Source organism: Mus caroli, unplaced genomic scaffold (assembly GCF_978045245.1).
Source record: "Mus caroli unplaced genomic scaffold, Mus_caroli_1 scaffold_8, whole genome shotgun sequence".
Classification (NCBI taxonomy): domain Eukaryota; kingdom Metazoa; phylum Chordata; class Mammalia; order Rodentia; family Muridae; genus Mus; species Mus caroli.
The window spans coordinates 55,195,488-55,208,866 of record NW_028227263.1 but is presented as its reverse complement, the minus strand read 5'-3'; the positions used below and the strand labels follow the sequence as shown (position 1 = coordinate 55,208,866).

The 13,379-nt window shown below is 37.9% G+C and overlaps 1 protein-coding gene across 10 annotated transcripts in view; it reads left to right on the top strand.

The window, feature by feature from the left end:
* Dlg2 (discs large MAGUK scaffold protein 2) overlaps nucleotides 1–13,379 on the top strand; it is a 2,003,181-nt gene that overhangs the window by 820,720 nt on the left and 1,169,082 nt on the right. The window contains exon 1 of one of the 10 annotated variants that reach the window (XM_085841526.1): nucleotides 4,886–5,841. The exons of 8 other annotated variants lie outside the window; for them this stretch is intronic. In XM_085841526.1, the coding sequence (XP_085697652.1) occupies nucleotides 5,740–5,841 (102 nt within the window). In that variant the 5' untranslated portion in view covers nucleotides 4,886–5,739. Of the gene's footprint in view, nucleotides 1–4,885; nucleotides 5,842–13,379 lie in introns of those variants that run through there. One more of the 10 variants, XM_085841536.1, reaches the window with a different exon arrangement.

The following is a 13,379-nucleotide window of genomic DNA, read 5'->3' as shown; positions in this document are numbered from 1 at the left end:
ATCTGTGCACCACTCTTTCTTCAATATGGGGCATGCACCATACAACTAGGAAACTGGGGACAAGGTTATAGGATGACCACAGAACACAACTTAGAATCACCTGGGAAGAATTTCAATGAGTGATTGAAGAGATCATGTTCATGGGCATCTCTATGTGGCATGTGTTATTTTGATTACCTCAACTGGTGTTGGAAAACACTTGCCTGAAAGTTGGTGGCAACTCTCCATGGTATGGGACCCTGTCCTGTTTAAGAGTAGAGAAAGCTAGCTGAGCACTTGGCACACTTGGGTTTATTCTCTCTGTACTCTTGACTATGATGTGACTAGCCTACAGTTATTGCCTTGACTTCCCCACAGGGGTACTCAACTCTGGAATTATAATCCAAATAAACCTCTTCCTTATATCACTTTTTTCAAGTATTTTATCATAGCAATAAAAATGAAACTAGAACAGGATGGATGAGGAGATAATGATCTACTCCAGCTTCCCAAATGGTGGTAATAGGATGGCTGCCTTGCTCCCAAATTAATTAGTTATTATACATTCATTTATCGGTTAACCATTTCATCCTATAGCAAGACAACTTGAGGAAAGGCTGAGTAAATATTTTACATGAAACTTAAGTAAAAGAAAACCAGTCACTAAATGTAACTGGTCCAGAGGCATCTATACTAGGAGCTAGAAAAGTAGCAATAGACTCCCAAGTTATCGAGAACACTGAGAGCTCAGAGGCATGAAGGCATTGTGGGGGACATCAGAGGTATGTTTTGTGAGACCTGACAAGATCCAAATGGAGATGGTATGTCAATTGGCAAGAAGGACATGGAAGTGCTCAAAAAGGCTCTAAAAGGCACCAATAGAGACTTCAAATTATTTGACAAGTATAATTGGTTTGTTTGTTTGTTTCTGTTAACTTGTTGAAAGAAGTATCAGGAGATCCACAGGATTTATGGAGTGTATAGTATAAAACAGATAAGCATGAAAGTATTTGCTTGTATATTTTCTCACTTAAAGCTTCCAGAGACCCTGTACTATCACGACCCTGTAGTAGAACAGAAAATGGGAGTTTGGGAAATTTAACTACATTGATCAAGTGTTTGTATGGAGTTCAAAGACAATTATTAATACTTACATACTCTCCTGCTGTTCTGATTTTCAAGCAATTTCAATTAATTGATTTGTAATCTCTTTGATAGCAATGAGCTGAATTTTTAGCAAAGTCCATGAAAAAAAAAAGAGACTTTGTTTATATCACTTGCTTAATTAATTGTATGAAAACATTTCTACTAAAGATTTAAATGAAATAAATGCACTAGCAAAGAAGGGAAAGAAAAGACATCAAAGATGGAAACCACATGGTTATCGGCAAAGTCTTTTGTGTCTGATAGACCTGTGAGCTTGTTTTCTGAACCTCTTGCATTTTCTGGCAAGATCAAATATTTTTGGTGTGGTGTTGCAATAGGTTGCTATATTATTTTGGCCAGTCTATTCTCCTTCCTCCCTGTAATGGGACTGTCTTTTTTCACTCATTAGGATGAAGTTCGCTAGGACATTAAAGAATGTGAGCGAAAGAGCTCACAACTGTTTGAGCAGGAAGATATCATTATTGTTGTTGTCTGAAGTCAAGTTTAAGACTGATTCCTTATCTAGGACTTGCCCTTTTTTGCATGAGAAGAACACCATGCCCCAAATAGAATATGTTCTTCTATCTATGGAATACCATGAACTACCATAACAGGTAAGATGTTAAGGACATTCAGCATGAGAAAGGAATATATGTGATTGAAAGTCATTAAAATATTTTGATTAGCTGCTTCATTTAGCTGATTAGCATACCAATTTTGGTTTAGAAAGTTATTTATTTTTTCCACAATAGAGTGTTTTCCCTTGGTGAGATTGAAGGATTGTGATGATAAAATAGGCTAATGAGCATACAGTATTTAGAACAGTGCTTTATTGATTTGAAGTTTGTCTAAAGAAAGAAGTCCACATTTGTAGTATTTGCCAGAGTATGAGGTATAAATATTCTTCTTAATTGATCCCAAACTACCAGTAATGGTGTCACTGAATGGGGAATTAGGAAGATACATAATCAATCCTATTGAGCAGGATCTGGCTTCAGCACACTGTTGAATTCAGAATAGAGCATAGAACAAGTGCCATGCTACTGCCTAGAAAGTCAAAGACACCGTAGAAATGTGCATTTGCGGAAAACAAGTGATACGTAAAAATAGCTACTTACATTTTCTTTATATTCTGGTGCTGAAGAGATGGCTCAGAGGTTTCCAGCACTTACTGCTCTTCTCGAATATCTGAGTTCATTTCCCAGCACTCACAAAGCCGTTCACAACTGTCTATAACTCCTGCTTCAGGTGATTCGACATCCTCTTCTGTACTCTTTGGGTAACAGGTATGGCACACAGGTGAGACACAGGCATACATGCAGGCAAGCGCTCATGTACACAAAATGAAAATAAATCTGAATAAAATAAAATTGCTGCTATGGAAATGATGACAAAAAAGAAAGATAACTAAGTAATGACTCAAACCTTATCCCAAACATCTAATTAGGAGTAATAGCAAGAGTAAGTGTGTTTGACCCTGCTCACTTATTGATAATATGATTGTTTTGTGAATAGGAGGCAATATTGAGAAAAATGTTAGGTAAATGTTTAGTAAGATGCATTTGTAACCTGCTTGCTATGAAAGAGGTAGTTATCAGGGAGAACTGTAAATGTTATCAATTACTGAAATGTCTAAGTTAGTTATTTTGATATTAAAATGAACACATCACATCCTGATATTCCTTAGAAAGACTTCCTCCTAAACTTATTGCAGAACACCCTCTTCCAATATACTGCTGAATTAGTAGTTTTCAGTTCAATAATACAGTATGTTCATATCTTAAGGTGACAGTGCCTCATTTTGTAACAATAGTGGTTACCAACTGTATGCATTGTCATGGACACAGACCCTATATTCTCTCACATCTTCAATTTACTCTAGACCTATTATTGAAAGGCATGATTATCAAATGTCTCTAAATATATGACATATAAACAGAAGGGTGTGTGTGTGTGTTTATTGAGAGAAGTGTGTAGTAAATGAATTTTTATTGATGAGGAAAGAAGTGAAATCCATAGTTTGCTTCATACCTTTTCATTTGGCTTTATCAATCTGAACCAGTACAGACTATAAAATGGGAAGTAACAGCCCTTAATGCTGCCCTAGAATAGGAGGTCAGGCTTAACTTGGCAAATTCATCAGGGAAGGACTGTGTTGGATATTATTGGATCCTCACAATATAGAGCATACAATACTTTTGGGGTGTTTGAAATCCAAATTATAGGCTAATGAATAAGGGAAATATTGTACAACATTTTTAGAATCTATTCTCCCTTGGAAAATGCAGCCTCAATTACAGACACTATGTAGGTGGAAGTGCTCACACACTCACACAGTTTATGGTAATGAAGGCAGAAATGCTAAGGCATACACCTCATTGGTTAATGTAGCCTTAAGACTTCACAAAATGCCTCATATCAGGATTTTCTTAAAATATGACTTAGTGAATTTAATAGTGACATACACATACTCCTCTCTAGCCCCACTCCCCATATGTAGGCATATCAAAGTCTAAGCCATGGCTGCCCTCTTCAGTTAGTACCAGGTTTAACTCAAAGTAGATCCCCTGTGGATTTTTGTCTATATTTGATTCCATACTGACTTCTTTGTAAAAAGTGTCTCCATTTCTTTGATAGAACCCCGATTCCTGTTATTGGGTGGTGGAGGTGATTACAAATGACTTTTTCTTGACATCTTTCTTGACTAAGGAAGGAGAAAGTCACATTAAGCAGAAATAATGTTTTTTGGTTGCTGTTGTTAATATCCTAAGAATTCTATGGAGTTTAGTGTACACTAACTTCAGAGAGGAGCATGAATTATTTTAAGTAGAGGGAGGTAAAGGATCGAATATAAGATACTACTTTTTTTATCTAGTAACTTATTATTTTTTTTCTTTTGTTCTTGTTGGAGCCTTGCAAATCTGTAAATCTGGAGATGTCCCCTGAGGTCATCAGCAAAACTGGTTTTTAAACTATCTGCCATGCGTTTTCTATGAACCTACTTTTCATGCCTTACTGAGATTGTATGGCATGAACAAGTGACAGACCGATTTCTAAGGCCCAACAGAAGGTTTGCAAGCAGAGAGCAGAGCCACTGCCCTGTTCTGAGTCTTTGCCCAGGAGTTAATGGCCAGCTGTTCATCTTGTTCCCCAGATCTTTCTAGGTGTTATGATGCATATCAGACATCAATGCACTCAGACCATGCAAGTGACAGTGAGTGACATAGACACAGCCACACACAGCCTTCTTACTCCAAACCCGATTATGGTATCTCTTTGCTCTTTCCATCAGCCCTCTGTGAGGAATGGTACCCAGGCAGCACTCAAGCTAAGTTTACCAACTCCCTGCCCCTTGCATTCCTTATCACTTTCTAAAATCCGTCACTAAGCTATTTTGCAGCTGTGTAAGCTGCTTGCTAACTTAAAAAAAATCTTTTTGCATTTTCACAGTCTCATTTATAAAAACAAAACCAAGACAGCCAAAACAAAAAGTGTATATTGTTCTTATCATTCATACTTCTAGAATAGCATAGATACTTCCGTGGCTTCTGGGAACCTCTATGGCACCTCCTAGGTCGAAAGGGTGGGAAGGGAGGAGGAGCAGAATGTCCTTCTCTTTTGAATTTGAAAAAAAAAAAAAGTCATTAGCAGATAAAGGCTTGGCTTTGAGGCCCCCTTCACAACCCGTAGAGCAAGAGGACTCGCTGACCCGGAAAGCATTAATCTTTTGGAGCCTAATACTGCATCAGCTCTCTTTGCTGGATACTTTCCCCTCCTCCTTCCTCTACTAGCTCTTATATGGGGGTGGGGAGGACAGTCCCTCCACTTGGGCGCTGTCCGCCTCTTCCCAGGAACTCAGCATCTGAGGATGTCCACGCTGAGGCAGCAGTAGTAACAGGGTCCTGTGTGTTCTCGGGGTCACGTCACTTGGGAATGGCCCACCTGCTTAAGCCAGGGACTTCTTGGCGGCACCCGGAGCGCCACCAGGCTGGCGAACCGCGTGCACCGCTCTCTCCCTTACCCCGCCCCTCCCTCCCACTTCTCTGGGCCAGCGCTCCCCACGGTGACTCTGAATTGCAGCAGCAAGCCACTGGCTTCTTACCAAATTGGGAACTGCATTGTGGATTTTTTTTTCCCCCTTTCTTTCTTCTTTTTTAAAATTTCCTTCAGAGGGAATAATCTCAACCCCCTTCAGCTTGCTTGACGATCTAGAGTGACTGGGGCGAGTAGGCGGGCACATCCTTTTACATGCTAATATTGCCCCACCTCCTTTGAACCCTCCTCAAAAGCGCTCTGCTTCCTTTTATTTTGATTGATTTATTTATAATTATTTTTATTTTACCTCCTTCAATTTCCGTATAGTGGGGAACCCTTCTTAGCTCTCTGTCCCTTCCCCCACCCTTCGTTCTCTTGGGAAGACAGACCCCGAGACGCACTGTACTTGCCGGCAGCAGTGCTTGCACCTAGGCTCGGGGATGGCTGCACCAGGCACAGGGGGCAGCGATCACAGCTGCCGCTCGGTCTAGGCTGTCTAGGCAGGCTGTCGCTCCGAGAACTGGGTGAGCACCAAGTTCGGTTCCCCCAGAGAGCTGCCACTGCCGCAGCCCAAAAGGAATGTCCCCTGTTCTTAAGGACCCTGACTGTTTTACACCAATGATTTGCCACTGCAAAGTTGCTTGCACCAACAACACTTTGTCGTTGATGTTTGGATGCAAGGTAGGACAAGGGATTCGTGTCTTATTTTAATGCATGCTGGCCTCCCTGGGGAGAGCAAACAATTTCTTTTGTTGTTTGTTTATGTGTCTGCCTGTTGGGAAACTGACAGATGCTGTGTGACTGCTCTGTCCACTCGCGGAGCTGGCTTGGATTTAGAGAGCTCAGTGATTTTTTCCAGTGGCCGGTGTTAGCATGGTAGCTAGATGGTGACAGGACCCTGAATGGAGCACACAGAAGCCACAAGCGCTCTTGAAAAGAGGGCGCCTTAGATGTCTCGGTGCTTGGGATTTCTTCTTGCTTTTAGCTAGTGATTAGCTCTGGGCGCTGGTATGGATGCTCTGGAAAGCATCAGACTTGACTCTCACCCCTGAAGCAGGGCTGTGGGGTAATAAACCTGGGACCATAGTTCTCTAGATCAAACTGAGAGGTTTGGTTTCTAGTAGCTTTTCCAACGGTGAGGGAGGGGCTTATGTCGACATTTGTCAGTAAGTCTAGAGATATAAATATGTAGTCCTCATTCGTAGGATAGTCTTCGCTTTTACCAGTCCATTTGAAACCAACAAGCCAAATGTTTAACAAGAGTTGGCCGGCACAGTTCTTCGTGAAGTTTGAAGCAAATGACCGCCCTATCCCAGAGTTGTGTAAGATTGTTCAGTGTTCGAAGTAATGAGGTTTAAAGGGTTTTGAAACAGGTTACCATCCAGGGCTGCCTGTCTGAAAGGATTAATTAGAGCTTTTTTGTTGGCTGTGGTGGACCTACCAGAACTTGCTGTTAGCGAAGTTATTGCCCATAAGTGTTCTCAGTACCTGTTCTTTGCTCGCCGGGAATATGAGCTTTTACTTACAGTGACAACTTGGTGGGTTTATTCAGTTGTTTCTAGAAATCACTTCTTTTGGCTGTTTTGATGACTATCTAAAGGAAAGTGTATGTGGAGTGGGAATACTTTATCCATAGTAAGTGAAAGTACACATCTTTAAGTGAACACAAACCACGTGATCTCTTCTATTCTGAAAGACACTATTGGAGACTGAATGGGACGGTTGCTAAACACCTTAGTCGTTAAAGTTACTGCAACACTCCAGTTCATGGGTAATGCTCGTAGGAGGCTTAATAGAAAAAGTGAGAGTTAAGTGCCTTACACTGGCTAGAAACTCTAGTCTTTTCTTGGACCTTCGTGTTTTCTTGTATAAAGTGAGAAATGTAGGTGAGGGGATTTCTGAGACTCCCCACTCCAACAACATGCACTCCAACATTCTCACATATCATCTTGTGTAAAAGTCTTTAAGAGAGAAATGAATGCCGTCTATTATTGTGACTTTATATATATATTTCATATATATATTTCATATATATATATATATATATATATGACAAGTTTATGATCAGCTTTAAAAAAGGTAACACATTAATTGGTGATGTGGATCTTTTTTCGAATAGCCTTAAATAAGTCTTAGATTATTGAAGGCTTTTATGCTTATCTCTGGCATGAGGTGTGAGTGATTAACATCCTGTTACTAGTTTGTCCTTCCTCCACACAACTCACCACCCCTTTGTGTGCTCTAATACAGTCTCTCTACTGACTGTACACAGACTCCCAGTTCATAGGATGCACTGGGTAGCATTTAAAATCCATTCTCATAAACTAATGAGGATTGCTTTTGCAATGCCGAATGCTTATTAACAAGGAAAGGTGAATTTCTTGTTGAGGGAAATTCAGCACAAGGTAAAATAATCAAATATAATGAGCTATTGGTAGGGGGATTGTTGACTCTACATCCTAGTAGCCTAGGTCCTGTTTGAAGAAGTTTCTTTTATGCTGTTATGTTTTCACTGGTTTTTGAACCATATTGGCAGAAATTTAATTATTACCACCTTTTAAAGAGCCTAGATAACTACATTAATTTAGCTTCTTTTGGTTCTATTTCTTTCAGTGTTCTGGTATAACAAGTTCACATTGACAGTGATTCATGTCCACAGAATAAAACATCCAAATCAAGTAGACTCTGTCTTCTGAAAAATACAGTACTTTCATGAAAACAAACTATATTTTTAGAGAGTCTAACCTACTCTACATTGTCAATTAGTTGAATATGATAATTCTCAAAAGCTCTATGTTATAGTATTATAATACTGTGTCTCAACTATACTTCCCTAGTGGTTAATTGTGGACAGGTTAAACACAAAAAAATACCACTAGGACTTTATAAACTTGCTTTCCTCAGTGAAGCATTCAAACTCATCTAACAGGTATAATACAATACAGTGTGGAAAACTTCCTATTGAACACTGGGATTTCAAAAGTAGATTTCACTGGTAATAGAAGTATCCCATCTCAAGTCTCAGTTTTCTCAGATAAAATAGCAACAGTGATAAGTACAGGACCACATATTCCTATATCATTAGCACAGAGGGGAGTTTAAATGAGGTGTACGCAGTCCTTAATATGCTTGTGTTCATCAGGACCTGATACTTTTACTTGGCTTTGGTTTCACCAAGAGCAATTCTCAGACCTTCTTCTAAAAGAAGAAACACTCTCACTGTGCAGTCATTCTTTTCTGCCTTTATTGGCTAGGAGCTGTAACACTATGTTCTCTGGGTTACAGTACACTGGGCTAACTGTTCATAGGTGGGAAGTGCTTATGTATTGATAGAACATTCACAAAATGAGGTATATGAAAATTATTTCATCTTATCATCAAATACTCAGCATGTAACAAATTCCAACTCTAGTCCTCTATGGTTTTAAAGTTAATTGACATAGCATATGGCTATCTTACTTATTATATTGATTTAAGGAAAATCCATAAGGAATATTTCAGTTGGATTTTTTAAGCAGTAGAAGAAAGAAATTAAGTAATTTTGAAATAAAACTCATAGGAACATATGCTAATGAGGAGCTTCCAGAAGTGTGGGTTTATCTCATATTATCTAGGATGTGCAAACATAAGATTAAGATGTGTATTTCCTTTCTTTCCTGGAAGATACTTAACATGGTAAAGCCAAAACCCTTGTTTGTTTAGACCAGATTGTCAGCTTAAAATTCATATGCAAAGTGTTCTTAATATCTTACTAACATGTAATAATTTGAAGGATGCTGACTAATTTGATCATCAAATAGACACCCTTGTAAACGTTTTATTTTTCTCAACATTCTCTAGGTCCTCCTTTCTGTATTTTGACTATCATTTGGTTTAGTTACCTATAACTTATGACTGTATTAGGCTCTGTTTCAGCTACTGTAATAGATGCTACCAATTAAAAATACAAGAATGGCACTGTGAGAGGAATCTCTAGGCTCCCAAGAGAAGCAATCTCAGTCCCTTTCCTAAATTCCAGAATAACCACAGTCATGTCTGTAGAGTCTCGTGAGTAGAACTAGAATTGCCTTTGCCTATGTGTGTTTTCCATTAGACCGATCTGCTTTCCCAATCTATCTTTGACCCCATACAGTCCTGGTTATGGGAATGACATCTGTGGAAATGTGGCTTTCTAGAAAGTCTATTTTTCTTGTTCATGTGTCATCAGAAAGTAGGCTTCCACTTCGTTTTCAGTTGACTTGCTTTTCTATCTGCAAAGACCCAAATGACGAATGCAGTCCTGAGGACCAGCTTGTATAGCTTCCTTTCCTTTATCTTGTCTGTAGTTGTATTGAGGAATGTTAAGTACCCTTGACCCTCTCCTTTCATTCCCTCTTTTCTCATCTTTACCATTTCAAAAGCAGAGTCACAGTAAACACAGAATATTTGATCTCCTAACGTTCTCCAATTATTCTTAAAATATCTGCTTCCTGTTTACTGTGCTTTATGAAGTTAAGAAAGATGTAATTGAAATATGACTCATGCTAAAAATAGCTGACATATTTGAATGGACATCTTTTTAAATTTTTCCAAAGATGATATATTGAAAAGTCTTGAACGTAATTTCCCATTAGGAAAGTGCAGATCAAAGCTAGAGTAAAATATCACGTGATGCCAGCTAGGACATTTACTATTAAAAAGACAAAACATTATAAATGTTGGTGAGAAAGTAGACAAAGGGGCTTCCTTGTACACATATATTGGTGATAGAAATGTAAATTTGTATAGACATTTTGGAAAATAATATGAAAATTCGTAATATATTAAAAACTAAACTACCATTTGACCTAGCAGTCTCTGTGACTCTCTCTCTCTCTCTCTCTCTCTCTCTCTCTCTCTCTCTCGCTCTCTCTCTTTCTCTCTCTCTCTGAATATATATATATATATTCAAAAAATAAAGTCAGAATCACTCAGAATACCCCAATTCTCATGTTCATTATGCATTATTCACAAAAAATAAAGTAAATGGAAAATGCATTTGTGATATTTTAAAACTATCATTTGCGTTTTAGTATCTTTTTTGTGTGTGTGTGGTGTTTTTTTTTTTTGGTTTTTTTTTTTTTTGGTTTTGAAGACTTAATTTTAGCATGCATCCTAGGCAAAACTTGAAGTTGCTAGCGCATACTTTCTTTGAACTTCTAATCTTTTTACCTCTGCCTCTAGAGTATGGGGTTTACAGGTGTGTGCCCCCCATACTAATCAAGTCCTTTTTAAGTACTACACACACACACACACACACACACAGCACTGCAAGAAGATGGATATTTAATACAAGGGTAGTAGTAACTGTTTCACAAAATATATTGTACATCATAAATTCTTCATTAAAAATTGACACTTCAAATTTTAGTACAGCTCAAGTTTTCTCCAATCTGTTGTTATAACAACTCAAATCATTAAGTCATGACACTATGCCCTTAGACTAAATCATTTGCCTTTAACTATCTTGGGGGCTTTATAATCATTATTATTCCAGTTACCATAGTGATCAGGGAGGCACAGAAATAAGTCAGGGAAGGAAACAAAATACAGCAGGACGAAATTGGGGGTTGGGGGATGCAGGATGAAAATAAAGAACTTGGCTAAAAATCCTAAACCTCCTGAGGATTCTCTTAAACCCATACCAGAGCAGAAGGGCATCTCAGCACTTGCCTGATGGACAGCTCCCCTGGCCATTTCTGCTACTTCCACACCAGACCTGTTCCAGCTCACTCTGTTACATAGAAGTATCCTTGTTTACTCTTGCTTATTCATTTAAATCAAACCACCATTGTTTTTATATGACTGTCTCGGGTATTCAAAACTCCCATATCACTTTGTCTATTTTTGTTATTGAAAGGATAGCTTTTGTTCAAGTAGTTTGAATATTGAAAAGTTCAGCTATTTTGGTGTATTCTTTGTTTTTTTTTTATATTAATCTGTGTTAATTGAAAATGAGAAAAGTTGTATAGAACTTAGAATCCAAATAGTGTAGAACTTTTAGTAATTGTAGTGTGTGGTTTTCCAATCCTCAGTAGATTTTGCTTTCACTGGCCTGTGTGTAGCTTATTTCTAAATGTATGTGCACAGCTGCCCTCTGAGGACAGAAGAGGAGCCATGAGGGCTACAAGTATAAACATGGACGATACTATGAGGTCAGTCTCTGTAAGAACCAGTCTCAGAAGGAAGTAAATGTATAATCCAGTAGGGTTTGAATTTGTATATTTTAAACTGCCATTGGGCTTTGTGGACATACTTTAATATTTCTATTAGTTGGGTACCCTTATATTTATCTTTTTAGACCATCCACATATTTGCTACTAACAAAATTAAAAACATCCGTCTCAGGGAATATGTCTTTTATTAGATTTGAAGTCATTTCTTTGACTATAATAAGGAAATAAGGTTTGCTTAAGATACTTTATGATAGCTATATGTAAATTTATTTTAAGGTGACTGTATGAGTTTTTACTGCAACAAATATTTTATATTTAATCTTTCTCCAGATTTAATATATCCTGCAAATTTTTAAATTTACAAATAAGAGACAGTTTGTTTATTCTCACAGAATTAAAACTTTGTTAGATTTTAACTTAATGTGAGCCTTCTGACTATATTGGTGTATCTCAATATAAGAATATGTAATATTGAAAAGACCCAAATATTTAACTTGAGTACACAATATCCATCCAGTAATTCATAATTGTTCCAACATACACACACACACACACACACACACACACACAGATACACACAAACACACACACAGAAACACAGGGATGGTGTTGGATTCTACCACATTCTTCATATTCTAGTTTCAAATGTCACCTTAATTAGTCTTTACAATAGTTATAGTCATGGAACTATGCTGTAAATATTTTAAAACATACCCAGAAAGGGACACCGTTCCCAGATAGCAGAGCTACAACTTGAATGTAATTATTTTATATCCAGAACCTGCCTTAATTTCCTGAATAGCTACAGTACTCTTTCAGAAGGCAAGTTCGTTTTTTACAAGTACATAAAACTAGAAGTCAATTTCCCATCTTTCAGGGAACATGAGTGAATCTGAATTCAAGGCACACTCTCCAGAGGACTGAGTCCCACTGTTTAAGCAGCTAAAGCTATTTCTTTGGAGAGGAGTTTGACTCAGCAAACCATTTTTCATAGTACTCGTGCTCTCATTTTCCACATGAGGTTACTAAATCATGTAGACAGGAGGTGCCCTACTCAAGGTCACTCAGTGAGGCAAAGTCATAACTACAGCCAGGTCTTCCTATTTCTAACTCAGAGTTATTCTTTCTATGTTAGACTACTGTGTGCTAGAAGTTCTAGCCCTCAAGGTGAGGTGACAGGAAAAAGTGACACATTTCATCACGAAGAAGCAGGAGAAATGGCACCTAGCATCCTTCTGGCTGTTACAGGGTTATGTGAGATATCACAATGAAAACATTTAGCGCATTGCCAGATATGTGATAAATATCCAATACATTTATCTTCTATTTTATCAAAGCCACTCTGCTTACTGCTAGAAAGTGTGCAGATTAACAACAAAACACATTTTCGTTCAGTGCACTGATATTTAGGTCTGTAAAACAGACATCTCTGAATTTACCATTAGATTATTAAACCGTTTTAATGCTGCAGTACAGAGAATCTAGAAGTTTTGTAAATCACACCTCCAAAAACCCTAGATTAAACCTGACCTAGAAAGGGAGAGAGGCAAATGAGCTAAAAGCCGAAACAGGTGCTGAGAATGTCATAACACACTGTTTGGGCTGTGTCTCCAGTGATAAGAACACATGCTGATTCAAGGTCTTTTTAAATATTTGGTGACTCATGTTAGATTTCTGAAGAAAGCCCAAAAGATTAAATAAATAATGATGGTAGATGATTACTCTGCCATCAAAATATACTTCCAGAGAAGGAACTTTTAGTGGGAATTCAGGAACCTCAGAAAGCTGCTATTTCTTGGAGGCTTGGGCTTATTCTGACTCAGGGTTTTTAGGTAATGTTCTGAAGTCCTGTAGGTAAAATTATTCAATTCTTTCTGAACTCAATTAATCCTAGTCTCCTATGAACTATTTCTAGCAACTAATATTTTCAGCTTACATTTCAATTATGCTATCCAGTTGCAAATTCTATTTCATCTGAGCTATATTTTGTTTTTGTTGTGTTAAATAGTAACTAAAGGAAGCAGT